General features: G+C 42.5%; 1 protein-coding gene across 1 annotated transcript in view; it reads left to right on the forward strand.

Annotated features, from left to right (window-relative positions):
• Scel (sciellin) overlaps window positions 1-19,356 on the forward strand; it is a 103,483-nt gene that overhangs the window by 46,148 nt on the left and 37,979 nt on the right. The window contains exons 9-14 of the mRNA XM_021181896.1: window positions 3,929-4,009; window positions 8,239-8,298; window positions 13,752-13,796; window positions 15,206-15,265; window positions 15,557-15,616; window positions 17,909-17,965. Coding sequence (XP_021037555.1) covers window positions 3,929-4,009; window positions 8,239-8,298; window positions 13,752-13,796; window positions 15,206-15,265; window positions 15,557-15,616; window positions 17,909-17,965 — 363 coding nt within the window. The remainder of the gene's footprint in view (window positions 1-3,928; window positions 4,010-8,238; window positions 8,299-13,751; window positions 13,797-15,205; window positions 15,266-15,556; window positions 15,617-17,908; window positions 17,966-19,356) is intronic.

Raw genomic sequence — 19,356 nt, forward strand, 5'->3', positions numbered from 1 at the left:
GGTGTCAATGTAAATGGAATAATCCCAGCATGTAGAATCGGACACTAAATCAAGATGTGGAGAGTATTTCCGTGCAAACTGGTCTAGTGGCTCCTGCCTGTTGGTACAGAACCAAAAGCCAGGAAACCCTTGTGCCCTGTGTACCCCAGGAGCCTCAGTAGAAACCCACCATGTCTTCTAGGCACGTTTCCATTGACCCCATAAGAAGTCCAACCAGGTCATTTCTAACCACTTGCACCATCATCACAGATTCTCATCCCTGATCTTATCCCAGCTGATACCATCCTGCATCAAATCCTTCCTCTCTGGCAAGCATCCATTATCATCAAACTTCCCACCCTTGCCCAGTCATGACTCATCCTCTCTGTGAGTGAAACCTCCACTCCCCGTTTAAGTGAGGCCATTCCCCTGTGCCTACATATCACAGGGACTGAGGGAAGGCTGCCATCTTGTTTGGGCCCATTTCTCCTCCCTTTTGATTTTCACTCCTTAACCCTCACCTCTCCTTAACCCTCCACCTCTCCTTGGAAGCCACGTTGTCAGGGGCCTTTCTTCTTCTCGGGCTTCCTCTGAAGGTCTCTGAGTCACTCAACTTCCGTCTTTGAAGACTTTGACATCAGATTCTATTTTTCATAAGCACCTACAGACCCTGTTATAGTATTTGGCGATTTTTATATCTATGTTGAGCCCCCCATTAACTTTCTCATTCCTGGCCTTCTTTCCAAAGCTCTTCACCCTAGCTTATCTGCCCACAGGCTGGGCCCTTCCTTGTACATGACCGCAGGGCCAGTGAAATATCACTTTCTAAGGTTTACTTTCCCTGCTCTGTTGTATCTCTTTAGATCCAATGTAAAGTCCAATAATTCCCCAGCCTCACATTAAACACCAGCTCTTGGGTTCTGCCATCTTTCTATAGCTCCATGTTCTCAGATTCCATTTTTTTCTTGACTCCACAGTGTTCTGTTATAATCCTCAGCGTTCCCCCTTATCCGTATCCTGTGCCATCGCTTTCACCCCATCCCCCACCCTACGCCGTTACATCTGCTGCACTCTTGAGTGAACTGGGAACTTTTCCACCCCTAAGCCTCTGTTTAGCCTGTTTCCAAATAGCTGACTACAGCAAGAGAAAATGATGTTCAAAAAAGGAAGCTGTCTTCTAACTCCATACTGTACCATAGCAAGTGAACCAGGATCTCCTGAGAGGCAGCCAGGAGGGGTGTGGAGGCAAAGCCCAGTGCTCAGACTCCCCACATGGCCATTTGCATAAGTTGTATAATTTGTATAACTATGAGATATTATTTTCACTGTTTCTGAGTCAGTCTTTTCATCTGTACAATGGGGAGAAAAAAATAACACCTGGCTCTGGGATTATAGTAAGCATTGACTGAGTTAATTCGTCAGCAAGAAGCACTTAGAAGACTTCTTGACATATAGAAATCTCTTAAACTAGCACGCTGTTACGGGGTGTGCTCACGCTCCTGCTCCTTTAGGGAACGCCTTCATATGCTCGCCTGTCTTGCTCCCAACGTGCTTTCCTCACTTTGAATCAATGGCTTTGATTTTCTTTTCTCTTTTTTTTTCCTTCGATAATAGAAGTAACCAAAATACAACTTTCTCTGCCCCAAATCAACTGAGGTGACTCAGCAGTTCTGGTCTCCTCTGTTCCTTTTGATGCAGTAAGTGAGTCTGTGCTTCTACCAGAGACCAAACACACACAGAGGCAGACACACACATGCACATATGCACACATGCACACACACACACACAAACACAAACACACAGGCACACACACAAACATGCAGTCATGTGCCCTTGTACCTTCCAAAAATATCAATTTCAATTCATTTTCTTTCTTTCCCATTATCTCCTAAATCTCCTCCTATAGTGTATACAGCTCCACACCCAAACACTGTTCTGTCAGGACTGTTTCTGTCAGGGTTACCAATGTCCTGACCACTATGGCAAAGCCATGCTAACCTCATAGTCCTTGTCCTCTTTGGTTTGTCCTTCAGGCTGGGCCAGCCTTTCCAGGAAACACAACATCTCCTCACTTTTACCTTCCTTTCCTTGACCGTCCTCCTCCCGTGGGCTCCTTCACTCTAACTTCTCATATGCTTGACCCTGAAATACCATGGGATGTGAGGCCAGAATCCTTCCTCTCAGTTTGTCTCTCTTTACAATAGTTTCTTTGCTTACCTCATGAAGTTTCAAGTGTCAAATGTCATCTTCAAGCTGGTGTTCCAGCTGTCCTCATGGTATTTATCACTTCCTGCAAGTCTCAGCTCTAATGTCACCTTACACAGAGGCTTTCCCCGGGGGCCATGCTAAAAAATTGGAGTCCCTAGCCCTTTTATGCTGTCTTCACTCTGGTCTGTCTGTCTGTTGTCTGTCTGTCTTTCTTTCTTTCTTTCTTTCTTTCTTTCTTTCTTTCTTTCTTTCTTTCTTTCTTTCTTCCTTCCTTCCTTCCTTCCTTCCTTCCTTCCTTTCCTCCTTTCTTCCCTTTCTTTCCTTCCCTTCTTGATGTTGATACAAATACAACATCACTTATTTGTATATTTAAAGCCTGTTGGAAACAAGAAGCATTATCTAAGGCTGGAGAGATGGCTCAGCTGTTAAGAGCACTGAATGCTCGTCCGAAGGTCCTGAGTTCAAATTCAAGCAACCACATGGTGGCTCACAACCATCTGTGGTGAGGTCTGATGCCCTCTTCTGGTGTGTCTGAAGACAGCTACAGTGTACTTAGATATAATGATAAATAAATCTTTGGGCCAGAGTTAGCAGGGCTGGAGCAAGCAGAAGTCCTAAGTTCAATTCCCAGCAACCACGTGATGGTTCACAATCATCTTACAGCTACAGTGTATTCATATCATAAAATAAATAAATAAATCTTTAACAGAGAGTGAGAGTGAGAGAGAGAGAGAGAGAGAGAGAGAGAGAGAGAGAGAGAGAGAGAGAGAGAGAAAGCATTATCTACTTCATAGAATGCATCACACACAGAAAGCTACCAAGCGATGTTTGCTGACTAAAACTATGATCTTATTCAGTCCTGAAAATCCCCACCAATCCTGTTAGAGATCTTCCTACAGGTGACGACGTAGGATAAGGTTGCCTTGGAGCTGAGCTGCCTATGCAGGTAGCTTTATCCTGAGTGCAGATCTACTCAGCAGGCTGTGAAGATGAGGGGATCAGATTGGGAAGAGCCTTTCGTGCTCTGCATCAGGACAACAACGGAGAAGGGAAACACAGAAGTGGCAGTGGAGGGAGCCCAGGGGGGGGGAGGGGTGGGAGGAACCGGAGAGTCTCGTGACTTCAAGAAGCGCTGACTTTATTTACAGTTAGACATTCTTGTCCATTTCCTGTTCCCTTGTCCCTCAATCATGTGGCCTTTTGGGGCTGACTTGGGTGCCTCCTTGAAAGTTGGCTGATGCCATAGTTTATATTTTGTCAGCACCGAGGTGTCACGTGCTGATAATATTTAAGTCAAGAGTTAGTTAAAAGTCTCCAAACCAACTTTTCTTTGAGATCTGAAATGTGAGAAACCTTCTTGCTGTTTCTACAGCAGCTTGTGAGTTAGCATCAACCCTAAAGACGTTCATATGTAGTACCAGGGAGCCACTTACTGTGCTTGTGTGATGCCGCAAAATGCCACCACTGCCTAACGGACTAGCAAAGTGCTGAGCCGACTAAAGGCCATGTTGTAGTTCCAACTGTAAGGCTTCCCAAAGCCCAGGTGAATGGACCTTCAAAGCATCCACATTCAAAATAAGACTTCTTTAGAGTTTGTGCTCTGTGACTTCTGACTTTCCGGTTCCCCATACATGGGAGTCATGAGTTTAGAGACATTCCCATGATAGATGCGGTTGGTTAATAGATATTACAATGTACACGGTTTTCACGGTTTAATGAGCTGCTGTTTTCTGTTTCAAAGGGACCCAGCTCTGCACCCTCCACTCCCCCCAAAGCCCTGCTCTCCCATTGCTTCTCCTAAACCACTGAGGCAGACTAATAGGTAAGAGCTTGCCCTTCTGAATGTCTTGCCAGGATGCTGAAGGGAAATGAGAGTAAAAAAAAAAATTGTGACCAGCTTTGTCGAAAGCATGGCTATTCTTCCTGTGTCCGTTCACTAATGAGAGACTCACAGAACTTATAACTCTATCAATATGCATGTGTAATTACTTTTGCTTTAGATAGCGATGGCTATTACCTGTCTTATAGAACTATACCTTTGAAATAGTTGTGGACAAACAGAACTGGAAGTGTTTATATGAAGGCTTCTTATATATTAGCACTTGATATAAATGCATATATATTGTACATATATATATGTATATGTGTGTATATATATATATATATATATCATGTCTATTGAAGTGCATATAAGATTATATTACCTTTCTATTTCCTTGTAATTAAGGGTCCCATTGAGAGCTACATATTTTAATAAAAGACTTAGTTACTCTGTATCACCATTCAAACCCTCAATTATGCTAGAAATACCTTTAGTTACTTGATTTTTTTTAAACTAAAGTATTTTTTATTCATTTCAAAACTATCAAAAACTTTAAAGACTATTCCAAATAACTTATCAATGTATCAAGAAAAGCACACTTTCTGTTCTACTTTGAACTTCTGGAGCTTTATAATTAATGCTTAGAGGCCAAATCAGAAGCTTGGCAGTCTTGCGCAAGTGTCCCTTGAGCCATTTTTCAAGATGGACATCCCATTTTTTCCCATTGTTATTGAGAGATTGAATCCCAGTGTCTCAGTGGAGCCTGAGATGTCGGATCTGCTTGGACGCCTACTTTTGCTTCTTTTGTATTGTTGCCTCTTGAGGAGGATTTCTGACATCATGGAAGACCCAGAACTATTATTATGAAAATACAGAACTATTAGCCATAAGTCACAAGTATAAAAACAGTTTTTTAAAGGAGGATGGATGGCCTGCTAGAAAGCCTGACCAAACAACAGGGGTGTGTGGCACTGTGTGTTCATCCTTAGGGGGTAAAACTCCAGAGCCTCTATCCATAAGTTCCCCGGGCTCTCTGAAATTTTGTCCTTAGGATATTGCATTAATGAGTCAGGGGAATAGTTTTTCACGGAACTAATTAATGGTATGGATTAGGCTCATAACTTTTCATTTCTGCAGCGATTATAATTATCTCATAAGAGCAACTTCTCAGGCTTCCTGTCTTACCTGATTCGTCCTCTCAGTCTTATAGCATTAAGCAATTAAGTCATAATTAGAATAGAGTTTTAAAAAGAAACTGAAATAAGTTGCCCTTGTACCACCTAAGTTCTAAGCTAAAAGCATCGACACTAGAGGGCTGCACATGTTTATGTTCAGAAAAAGCTAAATTCCACAGGAGTTGGTCAAATCCATGTTTACTATTCTCACTTCCTTCTTCCACTAATGATCCAAAAAATAAAATAAAATAAAATTGGGGCAACTTGCCTGTTTTAAAAACTCTGATTGCTTTAATCACAGCATGGTGATTTTAATGAACTGATATGAAAGGGAAGTGTTTTCTATGTAATTAACACATGTCCTCAGGAGAACAAAAAAATGGTTGAATATAGCTCGTGAGAATAAGCAAGAATGCATAAGTAGGTCAACCTCAGTCTGAGGAAAGAGAGAAGTCTCATAAATTCTAACAACCTAGCACTGTACCATTCGCAGCTGCCACTCTAACATGGCCCTTCTTGGTATGGTAGAGGTATTTGAAATGTAGACTAATTTCTCTTCTTACCTAAGCAAATGCATTCCTTGGAAGTATTCACATGAAATAAGTCTCTAAGAAAAAAATATTATATTGGTGCCTAACAACAAAAGAATATTCTTGATATTTAAATGTTACATCTTTACCTGATAGAGGTAAGGACAACATGCTTTGATGAATGGAGATAAAATGAACAATGTCTAGGTCAGAAGTGACTAAAATGTACCTTGTGGTTTAAAACACATGAAAAGAAGTTGATATCATAAAATTTGCACCTTGCACATTTTAGACCTTCAAAAAGGGGAATGGATGCATTTTAGCCAATACAAAGAACTAAGGTGAAATTTGTTGTCAAATAATATAACATATATTCCTGAACATAACTGTCATCTCGTACATATAAATTTAACATGGAGGAGTTCCTTACCTAACAGGCATTATTTTTAAAATCTAGGCAGATACATGCAGCTACAGCGGGGCCATGTGGAGAAACAGAAAGACATGCTGAAAGAAATATAAGGTACCAACAAGTTCTGTCTGCATGTAGTTAATTGTGCCAATGCTAAAGCATGCTTTGTTGGAGTGCTTTAAAATAATAAATTAGATGCCATCAGTTTTCTTGCCAGCTTTAGCTATAATGAGTAAACTGTTTGTTTTTGAGACAAGGTTTCACTATGTAGCCTTAGCTGGCCTAGAACTTGCTATGTAAACAGGGCCAGCATCCACCTGCCTCTGCCTCCAGGGTGCTGGTATTAAAATGAGATCCCGAGCCTGCCTAGGTAACACACATTTTTGTAGGTTCTTTTTCTTTACCATCACAAATGCAGAATTGTCTGAACACATGGACAGCATGAGATGAAACCCTTGAAGGGAGGAAGCTGGCTGATCTCTGTGTTCCCTGTAATTGCCTTGAGACGTTGGGCACCATCGCTGTAGTATTTTTGCTTAGTTGAACTTGGCTTTCCATTGGTTCCCGCTGTAGGCGATACTCAGCCTCTCTTGCAGGGTCAGGCCAGCTTCACACAGCCTGCGGATGGAAGCATTTTCCAAGACTCTGTTCTCCCCACCACAGTCCTGATTCACTCCCGGTTTCTACGCCCTGCTTAGTCTCAAATTCACTATGGATACGTTTGGCTGCGTTTCTTCTTTATTATTTAGGAAAAACAATAGCTTTCAGAAATACTTTTTAAAGCCGTGCATGGTGGCCCATGCCTGTAACCCCAGCCCTTAGGAGGCAGGAGCAAGAGGATTATTGCAAGTGTGAGGCTATTCTGGTAAACACAGTGAGTTCTAAGGACAGTTGGGGCTACATAGAGAATGCTGAGTATAGGAGAAATAGTCTTCCATAGGGAAGAGCATTCTCATTGGTTATCCAAACGGTCAACCTTAAAAGCATACATGCAAGTGACATTATAAAGATTGAGTAGCTTGTGATTAATGTACAATTAATGGGAAAGAAGCTCATGAATCTGAAAAAGAGATTATGATCTAAAAAAAAATATGTAAGAAATTGCTTTACTGCTGTTGTTACTCTTGTCTAGCCTTTAATGGCTGACCCATCTCTCCAGCCCAGAAATGGTTTTGCAAAAAATAAAATAAAATAAAATAAAATAAAATAAAATAAAATAAAAATCACAACATAGGTATTTTATAATTTCATAATTTCATCAATATAATAAAATTTCTTTTGTGTCATCCCTTTGACTCTCGGAAGGGTCAGAAGGTTGAGGCACTGTTCAGGTGACACACACACCTTACACTTGGGGGGAGTCTGACTGGTCTGTGCTTATAAGTTTTATAAAACTTGTCACCTCTCACATTGTGTTGCATGTGGCATGTGATGTCTCTGCATCTTCTGTGAGAGTTCAGAGGTCTAGGCCACTGATGGTACTCGGTGGTGATGGAGGATGCTCATGCCTGTGTGCACCATGCATGGACACCTGAGTGGTGATGAAGGATGCTAGTATCTGTGTGTACCATGCATGGAGACCTGAATGATGATGAAGGATGCTCATGCCTGTGTGTACATGCATGGAGACCTCAGTGGTGATGGAGGATGCTCATGCCTGTGTGTACCATGCATGGAGACTTGAGTGGTGATGAAGGATGCTAGTGTCTGTGTGTACCATGCATGGAGACCTGAATGATGATGAAGGATGCTCATGCCTGTGTGTACCATGCATGGAGACCTCAGTGGTGATGGAGGATGCTCATGCCTGTGTATACCATGCATGGAGACCTGAGTGGTGATGAAGGATGCTAGTGTCTGTATGTACCATGCATGGAGACCTCAGTGGTGATGGAGGATGCTCACGCCTGTGTGTACCATGCATGGAGACCTGAGTGGTGATGAAGGATTCCAGTGTCTGTGTGTACCATGCATGGAGACCTCAGTGGTGATGGAGGATGCTCATGCCTGTGTGTGCCATAGACTCTCCTGTCCTTCATCAGAAATTCTAGGAAGCTTAGCCTGGCAATGGAGCTTCACCCACTGACCTGCTTCTCTTTCTGTTCACCGAAGGACTGAGGATCTCGATGACATCATCAGGGTGGCGGCTGCACTTCAGAAAACTGACAAGGGGTGAGGTTTGAGAGTTCCAGGCCTGATCCCCCCCGCCCTGTTCTTTGTGATCTAAAGCTAGTCAGTGCCTCTGTTATTTCTAAATGTGAGCCAATACCCAGTGCTGTTTGTTGTATATGACTAAGAAGGAAAGCGTCCCAGTGTCTCTGTAAGTACCCACACAGAGTGGCTGGTACTGACATGGATGGATGGCCATCTTCATCCTCCTCTGAGTCTACTCATCCTTGTGACCTCAGATCCCAGCCACACCTCCAGTTCTGCGTTCTCATCCTTAGCCTAGTTATCCAGTGATTTTTGCCCTTTGCATCCCCATTTCAAATATCCTGGGACCACGTTCACCTTTCTTCACAGATGAGCTATTTTCTGCTTCTGACCTTCCACACCTGTAGGCTCGACCTTCTAAAATCATTCTTGGTTCTTCCACCCCTTCCCCCCTCCATGTCGTATAGGTGTGTATAACCTAAAAGTCTACAGTGTCTCTTGTACATACAAGGCTTATGCCGGTTCACGGCCTCACTGAGTCCGGGATAAGAGACCAGCATGCCTATTCTTCTCATTCACTTACACTCCTTTAGCCTCTCGTTCTTCTGCCCATTTATGCCAATGGATGCCACAAAGCTTCCTATAAATACCTGCCACGGCTCCCACGTGTAAATACATGCTATAGTTGCATATGACTGTTTGCTAACCTAGACCAAGGACAATTTGGTTCCAGAATCATTTCTGACTTCACCCACTTATTTATCCCATATTCCACACCAGCACGGACCTCTTTCTTTCTACAGTTTCTTGACCCGCTTGTTTCTGCCCCTTTCACACAGTGATCTTTACCAGTCTTGGTGCCACTACATCCATCTATCCAAATCCTATTGTTTTTCAAGATCCAGGTCATCACAAACCCCCTACCCTGTGAAGTCTTCCTTGTGTGATCCAGTGAGTGCCACTCTTCCTGCCTCAGTGACAAAAGCCCAGCTCTCTCTACTGCATAATGCCTAGCCACACTTGCTTTTGTTATCCGTATAAACATGCCATCATCTCTTTAACCTCATCCTCATCCCTTTCATCATCACCAGCAGCAGGGAAGATATTTTGTCTTAGTCACCAGAGAATACTCACACACTAATATAAATCTTTGTCCAAAGGAGTAATGTGTCAAGATCCTGGATACAAATATTTCATTGTTTTAATCCCAAACACGAGAAGCTTTCCCCTGTTTAACGTAATTAAACAACGAGAAGAATTTACTGGCGTTCATCTCACTAAAAACCAAAACAAACAAACAAACAAAAAATAAAAAAGGCTGGACAAGCCGCAAGCTGCAAGCCGCACATACCTTCAATGCCAACATTTAGGAGGCTCAGAAAGAAGGCCAGCTTGGAGTACAGGGTGAGACCCTCTCTCACCAAATACCATGACTTAACCAGACAGGAAAACAACTCCGTTTTCTGTGCAGTTAATAGGCACTTTGACTTAGCAGAAGACTAGATAGGATCTACGTGTGTCAAGTCTGATTTTTCTTCCATTTGAGAGCCTGTATTTCTTTTTTTTTCATTATTCTTTTAAAATTTTATTTTATTAGATATTTTCTTTAATTATATTTCAAATGCTATCCTGAAAGTTTCCTATACCCTCCCCACACCCTGCTCCCCTACCCACTCACTCCCACTTCTTGGCCCTGGCATTCCCTTGTACTGGGGCACATAAAGTTTGCAAGACCAATGGGCCTCTCTTTCCAGTGATGGCCGACTAGGCCATCTTCTGCTACATATACAGCTAGAGATATGAGCTCTGGGGGTACTGGTTAGTTCATATTGCTGTTCCACCTATAGGGTTGCAGACCCCTTCAGCTCCTTGGGTACTTTCTCTAGCTCCTCCATTGGGGGCCCTGTGTTCCATCCTATAGATGACTGTGAGCATCCACTTCTGTATTTGCCAGGCACTGGCATAGCCTCACGAGACAGCTATATCAGGGTCCCTTCATCAAATTCTTGCTGGCATATGCAATAGTGTCTGGGTTTGGTGGCTGATTATGGGATGGATCCCCAGGTGGGGTAGTCTCTGGATAGTCCATTCTTTCTTCTTAGCTCCAAACTTTGTCTCTGTAACTTCTTCCATGGGTATTTTGTTCCCTATTGTAAGGAGGGATGAAGTATCCACCCATTGGTATTTCCTCTTCTTGATTTTCTTGTGTTTTGCAAATTGTATCTTGGGTATTCTAAGTTTCTAGGCTAATATCCACTTATCAGTGAGTGCTTATCTAGTGACTTCTTTTGTGATTGGGTTACCTCACTAAGGATGATATCCTCCAGATACATCCATTTGCCAAAGAATTTCTTAAATCCATTGTTTTTAATAGCTGAGTAGTACTCCATTGTGTGAATGTACCACATTTTCTGTATCCATTTCTCTGTTGAGGAACATCTGAGTTCTTTCCAGCTTTTGGCTATTATGAATAAGGCTGCTATGAACATAGTGGAGCATGTGTCCTTATTACCAGTTGGAACATCTTCTGGGTATATGCCCAGGAGAGGTATTGTTGGATCTTCTAGTAGTACTATGTCCAATCTTCTGAGGAACCTCCAGACTGATTTCCAGAGTGGTTGTACAAGCCTGCAATCCCACCAGCAATGGAGGAGTGTTCCTCTTTCTCCACATCCTCACCAGCATCTGCTGTCACCTGAATTTTTGATCTTAGCCATTCTGACTGGTGTGAGGTGGAATCTCAAGGTTGTTTTGATTTGCATTTCCCTGATGATTAAGGATGTTGAACATTTTTTCAGGTGCTTCTCAGCCAGTCAGTATTCCTCAGTTGAGAATTCTTTGTTTAGCTCTGAACCCCATTTTTTAATGGGGTTATTTGAATTTCTGGAGTTCAGGTTCTTGAGCTCTTTGTATATATTGGATATTAGTCCCCTATCAGATTGGTGAAAATTCTTTCCCAATCTATTGGTGGCCTTTTTGTCTTATTGACAGTGTCTTTTGCCTTACAGAAGCTTCGCAATTTTATGAGGTCCCATTTGTCAATTCTTAAGATCCTGTATTTCTGATATTATGAATTTACTTTGAAGTATACTCTTCAGTACTGGGGCTTAAGCCTAGGCCGTACACACGATGAGAAAGCAGTCAGTCATGGAGATTTCCTCAGCTTCTTTTTCCATTTTTTGTTTCAAACCAGAGTCTCTTTAAGTTTCCCAGTCATGACTTGAACTCACTCTGTAGCATAAGCAGGTTGTAAATTGGTGATGCTTTTTAGCTATAACTTTCTGAGTATCTATGATCACAGGTTTGCTTGGCCATGTCCAGGTGAAGACTTTGTTTTTAATAACAGGGGAAGAAGTTTTCTTTTAGAGATTGGGATGGTGAAGGCAAGCCATGTGAGTGACACTGAGGATCAATGACCTTGTGGTGTGAGTCACTCCACACAGGGAGAGCAGAAGCTGGCTGGCTTTCCTGCCCCTGACCCCCAGCCACAGGCACACTGCTCATGGAGACAAGCCTGCACCAGAGAGAACTGCTGCTTTCAGAGTAATGTTTTCTGGGCACGCCAAAGGCAAGAGAGAGAGCTTCACTCTCCCAGCTGCTCTTTGTGGAATAGAGAGCCATTGCTATCTGATGAAGGGCATTTAACTTGTTGCAAAGACAATGGTGAAAATTAATATCAAAAGCTTTTTATTAATTTACAGACATTTTGAAAGCTCAGGCTCTTTCTTCAGAACACTGCCTCTCTGGTGTTTCATTTAGCACAGAGCATCTTTCTTGTGGTTTATGCTAATTTTCTTGTGATAAACAATAGGGAACTTGACTCCTGAAAAATCTCATCAATGTGACTCATGAAAGTCGCAAAGGCCTGGGATTGGAATGTACAGGATTCTTACAGTTGCTCTTTCACTTGGGCTGGAAACAAATTTTCAGCCAGCCTCTGCATATCAGGTAGCATTGTAAGCAAGACACAGTAATAGCACACCATGTTTGAGCACCAGACAAGGTTTTTTTCCCCATTAGGTTAGAACATTATTCTTCTTCCTCTTCAGTCGGGGCCAGAAACTGTCATGAAAACATTTCAGTGTTCATTCTCAACTTTCAGTTTTATCATTAAACGTATAATGTTTCTTTAAATGAGTCATCTATGTATTGGAGGATTTCTGAGAGGGCTGTCCTAGCCAGTTCTTCGGGAAATAGTGGTTCACCTGGCATCTTCACCACACAAAACAGGCTCATCCACTATATCTCTCTGAAGCTGAGACAGTGCCTTGCTGTTTATAAATTCAATTGAAAAGGTAAATATAGCAAGCATGTGTTCCATGAAAAATATTGGCAAGGTGTTATTTATTATAATGGCTAAGATTAGGTGAACATTTAGGACTTCTTATGCATTATGCTCAGAACTGTATATTAACTTATTGGGTCCTTTAAAAGATGAACATTATTATTCTTATTATTTTACCTATGGGGCAATTGTATCAACATGAGCTGCAGAAATTCACTCAGGTCACCAATGAGCTGTGGAGTTTTTTAGATGGCAAGGTAGATGTTGTAGCCTTAGAAACTTGAGGATGTAAATACTGGTCTCCTGGTCAACCCAAGAGATGACTCAAGAAGAACGTTAACGAAATCTGGAGACACATATGACTTGTAGCATCAAGGAGAGAGAGCCAAGATGTATGGATGGAACCAGTGAATGAGGAAGACAGAGAGGAAAGGAAGGAGGAAGAGAATCTGGGGGAAGGCATACTGTGGAGAGCACATGGGAGGAAGCAATAGAGGAAGCTCTCAGGGAGCACCCTACCCCAGGCTTCATGCCTGGGGAGGAAGCTGAGCCCATGGTCTTAAGAGGAATTCACCAACCATAAGCATAACTTAAATAGGCCGTTCCTGAGAAGAAAGGGGCTTTGCAGTTCTCCAATATGGAAGCAGGCTTGCAAGTTTACTTAACTTACTATGATCTTTGAGTAGACTTGGAGAAATCGTTACTTTCCGTGCAGCTACACTGTGTGTGAATAGAATTTACAATTAGCCAGTGGACCCGTGCTTGTTGATTCAGCTAAAAGTGAATATTAAACAGCTACCTAAAGGCAATGTGCTAAAGATCGGCGCGATGCATTGTAGAGTACAGTTCTGAATTTTCAGTAGCATGTACGGGAAGGAACCTTAACACGCAGCAGGAAGACAATTGTGATCATTATAATATACAGTAAAGTGGAGTCCCACAAAGCAGACACAAAACCCCACGTGCTGCAAGAGATCCAAACACAGGGGAGACTTCGGCTGATGGGCCAGGACAGGCTTCTCAGCCTGGTGTCAGGAGCACCTTGACGGATTAGTAGTTTCACAGATAATTAACGTGAGGCATGTGTTCTCTTTCTGAGCACTCGCAGTTATTTTAAGGTGAATCTGCACGTCGACTCTGGGAATGGTATATAACTAATATTAGATTCTGTTTTCTCTTCCCAAAGTGAAGAATTGGATAATCTCATCAGAATGAACAAAAGCTTGAACAGGTGAGGTTTCAAACGGTCTGCTGCTCACTTTGTTATTAAGTTGAACATTGTGACTTCTTGTATCAACTTGTCAGAATTAAAAACACCGTTCTGATTTTCAAGTAGGAGGACCAAAGTATCTGACTAGTTATTAATATCTCACCAATCTTGGATAAAATCTAGCAGAAATAATCGAACAGATATGAAAGTCTGAAAGTACTAATATCTAAGTGTCTTTGATTTTCATGTTCCATGAAATTTAAGGTAGTTACATGTTTAACACAAATCACAGTTTCTGGTATCATATATACATATACAGACACACTTTTATTTGATTGCAGAGTATTTTGAGTTTAGTTACTTCAGAACCCACTAATATCTTTGTTATTATTATCCCCCTGTTTTGAAACACTTGCAATTGCAAGACAAAACATTCTAGGAGAGACAAATGAATGACAGAGATAGAAAGGGTTGGCAAATACCAAAGGGAAGGACCAAAAAAAGATGTGACCACTGGTTTCCTTGCTCTAAGGCTATGAGATATGGTTCTCATATGCTGTTTTGAAGATAGCAAGTCACCTAGATTTGCTGCTCTTCAGGTTTATCATCTTTACAGACAGGAGTTTTTAAATCAGGAGTCACAGAGGCGGGTGTGGGTGAATGGATGTGGCTGACCTCAGAAGGCGTAAGCAGTGGAGCAACCAGGGGGGAACAAGAGAAAATGTCTGCCCAACAGCATCCCAGCATCACCTGAAAATCTACATGTGGATATGAAGCCAGTGTTGCAGGGCCTTTTCAGGAGATCCCAAAACATCACAATCTTGCATCATAGATAGCTCTATAAGAAGTACTGACTCATGTTAAAAGGAAGTATGCAGTTTTTTTGGGAGAAGTGTACACGGGAGGGATTGTAGAGAGTAAAAGAAAAATGATGTGTGATTGTATGTTAGTTTCAATAATATAAAGAAAGAAGACAGGGCCTGTTAAGAGCACTTGCTGTTCTTTCAAAGGACCTGCACCCACATCACGGCTACTGACATTTACAGCTACCAAGGGGTGCACATGATACACAGACATGCTGGCAGACAGAACACCCCAACACATAAAGATATATGAAACCAAAACTGTTTAAAAAGAATACAAAATAAAATAAAATAAAAAGGAAACATGTCGTGCATCCAAACAGCGTATCGACAGTCTTAACATGGCCTGGGTAGCCCCAGCTTGTCTCTTTGGCTTCATTTTCTCTCAGGCTTTCTGTAATTTAAGTTGAAGTTCAGGAAAACACCCGTGTGGAATAGAGTTTCCAGAACTCTAGCTCATCTTTCCCAGGCAGCTTCTACTTTACATGAAAACTGGTGTATGCTTTTTATAGTTAAGCATCTGTCATTATTACTGATGAGATTTTTAAAAAATCCATATCTTTAAAGAAACCAAGGTCTCGATGGCCTCTTCCGAGCAAACCTGAAGGCACAGCAATTGGACAAAAGGTAAGTGGGCCTGTTGCTCTGGACAGCCTGTGTTCCAGACTGCCTGCCTTGCTCCTTCAGATGGTGATGGTGCTGGGAAGGGAGCCGCAGCCTCTGGCAGGCGAGCACTCCAGCAGATGGGCGAGCTCTCGGCATTGCACATTTGGTTTAGACATAATTGCCCGGAATGATATCTGCTCTTCCATTCAATGAGAGAAAATGAGCAATTCATAGAAAATGTTTATTATAGTTGACCTTTCAAGATACCACACAATCTCACAGTTTTTTATTGCAATTCTTTTTTGTTTCCAGAGCCCAGAGTCTTGAAAGTCTGATCTATATGAACACACAGATGGACAGAGATGGCAAAGGGTAAGATTCCGGTCAAGGCAGACCACTTAGAGTCATTTGATTGCCTTCTGTTGTCATCAGGAAGCCCCTTTCTCTGCCAGGGTTGGGGGTTTGGTAGCACAAGCTTTGGGTAAGTCTCAAGGAAGACTGGTGCTCAATATTGGTTCTGCTACCATCATGATGTCAGTGACCTAGTCAATTAGCTTAACCTCCAGGGACTCGTTTCCTCATCCCATAAGAAGTGTCCAACCTAGGTGACCTCTATACACACTTTCATAGACAGAAAATGAAAGAGACCCAACTTGGTACCATAGGAAGCTTAGGGACCAAGCATATTGGCCACAAGGCATGTTGGTTCTGGGAATGGAGCTGCTGATTCCTGTCATCTTTAGATGACAAAAGTCACTTCTTAGATGGAATCCTGGTCACGTTTCATATGTTGATCTTTGCATAGGTATCTTAATGTTGCAAGACACTGAATTTTCTTTTCTTTCTTTTTTTTTTTTTTGGTTTTTCGAGACAGGGTTTTTCTGTGTAGCCTTGGCTGTCCTGGAACTCACTCTGTAGACCAGGCTGGCCTCGAACTCAGAAATTCGCCTGCCTCTGCCTCCCAGGTACTGGGATTAAAGGTGTGTGCCACAATGCCCAGCTGCTGAAAATTTTTGTAGTGGGTAAACTGATGATTAATAACTAAAGTAGTAGCTTTTGAGAGACGAACTTACAATTTTAGACTGATGATGACAAGCCAGAAAATTGGCTCTTTGTTACTGATATTTTTTTTAAATATTGAAAGAAATCAAAATCCCATCAGTCTCATTAAATAAAATTTCCGAGCAGTAAAGAGTGACAGAGGATTTATGAGACTTCTATCATTCATCCCCAGACTGGACACCTACTTTGTATGTGGCTAGATTTATTAAACTTTCTTTTATAAGATGACAATTATTTCTGATGTTACGTTTATTTTTACAAACCATTTGTCTGTGCCACTGTGTACATGGGATGGTACCCTGGTTTTCCAAGGCAACCCTGCCAGGTACATTCCCAGTTTTCTGATGTATAACACACAGCATCGTCTGTATGATGGGAACTTCTCCCAGTGAGAGGCACGCAGGCGGGCTGGTTCACTATAGGTGACTGCCTCCTCCAAATGGAGAACTTGGGTGGAAAGCAGTTCTACAGAGTCGACTTGTGTTTTAGAGGAGAACGTGAGATTCCAGACAAGGAACATAGAGAGCTCCAAACGAATTTAGAAAAGACAAAAATTGGGGTGAGCCTTACTTTACCTGTCATGGTGTGGACTGTGAAGGAGGAAGGGCAGTGACTTGTAATGTCGCACAATGACACCTGAGTAAGTGACCTGAGAGGTATAGGAGGGAGAGTGTCCTCATTTCTTGTCCTTATTCCATTCTCCCATCTGATATAGTGAACGAGCTTAATATACCAATAATTTTTTTTTCGAGACAGGGTTTCTCTGTATAGCCCTGCTGGTTGTCCTGGAACTCACTTTGTAGACCAGGCTGGCCTCGAACTCAGAAATCCACCTGCCTCTGCATCTGCCTCTCAAGTGCTGGGATTAAAGGCGTGCGCCACCACGCCCGGCCAATAATTTTTAATCATAGTGAAACCAATCAGAGATGGAAACGCCAGTGTGCAGCACTCGGTTGGCTGTGTAGTGTTAGGGATTAGCTTTCAATTCTTTCTTCTAAGAGAGGGTCTTGTCATTTACATCCGGTAAGTCTCAAACACACAGTCGTCCTGCCTCATCTTCTCAGGTGCTTGGATTATGGGTGTAGCCAACCTCTAGTTTCTGGTACATGAAAGATCCACTCTCTGTGATCAGTTTGCACAAGGCATTGCAGTCCGACTATGGTTATTTCCACTCTTCAAGGTGGCCTTAGTCCTTTTAAGGAAACCTTTATGGGACACAACGTCTCCAAGTCCTCAAAATATTCCCATTTAATGTGTTGATCAATAATTGATTTCTACCTAGCATGACTGAGATTTTATGCTTAAGTAGGACAAAAATCTTCATCGGCATATTAAACTTGTCCTCCGTCTAATCTATCCTCCCAAAAGAAAAGGCTACGGCCTGGTGGGAGAGTTTGCTTTTAAACGGATTGAGTTGTAACTGAGTGGGGTGGTTGATATCAAGGTGTTGCCACTTGAATTAGGTATTTCTAAGAATTACCAATGCTTTAGGCCCTGCATCTCATTCTTGCTGTGAGAAATCTGCAGCTCTCCTAAGAGATTCTCATCATACCACTGAGTTTCTCTCAAATGCTTTTTCCCCTCAATCCCAATGCTGTAAAGAAGTCAAGCCTTCGGGAGCCTTAAGAAAATCAACCAAAGGGCTGACCCCGACAGAGGGTAAGTAGACATCTTCATTGGTGGATTCTTTCTCTTGCCTCTCAGGCCTCGCCAGAACCCAGGGCTTTATTCTTATTTTCTGCCACAGATGAACTCTTTAGCTGCATCAGAGATGGTGGGTCAAAGGGAATACAATCCGTGCCATCTCTGAAGGATGGCCATGCATATCTGCCACCAAATCTTTCATTGTGTGTTTTATTAAATAATTAATGTGAGAATCAAGAAATGTAAGGGAGAATTGCAAAATGAGGGACAGGATGTAAACTTGTTCAAATCCAGTACTGCATTGGAAATTAATGAAGTTAAAAATCGAGAAGATGGGGTGGGGAGACAGATGGCTCAGTCACTAACACGTGTGCCTGCCGTGCAAGCACACGGATATAGGCTTAGATCCTCTCCACCTTTGTGAGAACCTGGTCAGTGTGGAACATCTGAAGCCCTGGCACTTAGGAGAGGGAGACAGGAGGGGAAGTGTGTATGGGATGTTTGGAGTTTGCTGACCAGCCATTGTGACTGAATCTGTGACCTCCAGGTTCAATGAGAAACCTTGTCCCCAAAGGTAAGCCGGAGAGCCGTGAAGTAAGAAACTTAATGTTGACCTCTGGGGTTCACATGCATACACTGTGCACAAGTACCCACATGGACACGTGACATAGACGCAAACGCATAGACACATCACATAAACAAGGTCCTAGTGTAAATAAAGGAAAGGCGGTCTTTCTGGTCAGTTGATTCTAGAAATATCCAATGCCACACTCAGGCGCCTGCTCACTTCCACAGCTGGGTTTACTCATAGCTAAAGCAACTCGGGGAGGAAAGAAAGGGCTTATTCAGCGCACACTTCCTCAGCAATGTTCATTATCCAAGGAAGTCAGGACAGGAGCTCAAACAAGGAAAGCATCTCGCGGCAGGAGCTGATGCTGAGGCCATGTAGGGGTGCTACTCGCTGGCTTGCTCAGCCTGCTTTCCTATAAAACCCAAGGATGGCACCTCTCATAATGGCCTCCCATGAGTCACTAATCAGGAAGATGGCCCACGGGCTTGCCTGCAGTCTAATCATCTCGAGGCATTTTCTCAATTGAGGCTCCCCACCTCACAGGTGACCTTAGCTCATGTCAAGTTGATATAAAACAAATCAACACAGTGGTTTTCAGAGGATATCACAGATATTGCATGTAATTTAACTGGCGTAAGTTTTTTTTTTCCACTGTTTTTTTTATTACATATTTTCCCCAATTACATTTCCAATGCTATCCCAAAAGTCCCCCATAGCGCCCCCCACTTCCCTACCCTCCCATTCCCATTCTTTTGGCCCTGGCATTCCCCTATATTGGGGCATATAAAGTTTGCAAGTCCAATGGGCCTCTCTTTCCAGTGATGGCCGACTAGGC

This window comes from Mus caroli, chromosome 14 (genome assembly GCF_900094665.2).
Source record: "Mus caroli chromosome 14, CAROLI_EIJ_v1.1, whole genome shotgun sequence".
Taxonomy (NCBI): Eukaryota; Metazoa; Chordata; class Mammalia; order Rodentia; family Muridae; genus Mus; species Mus caroli.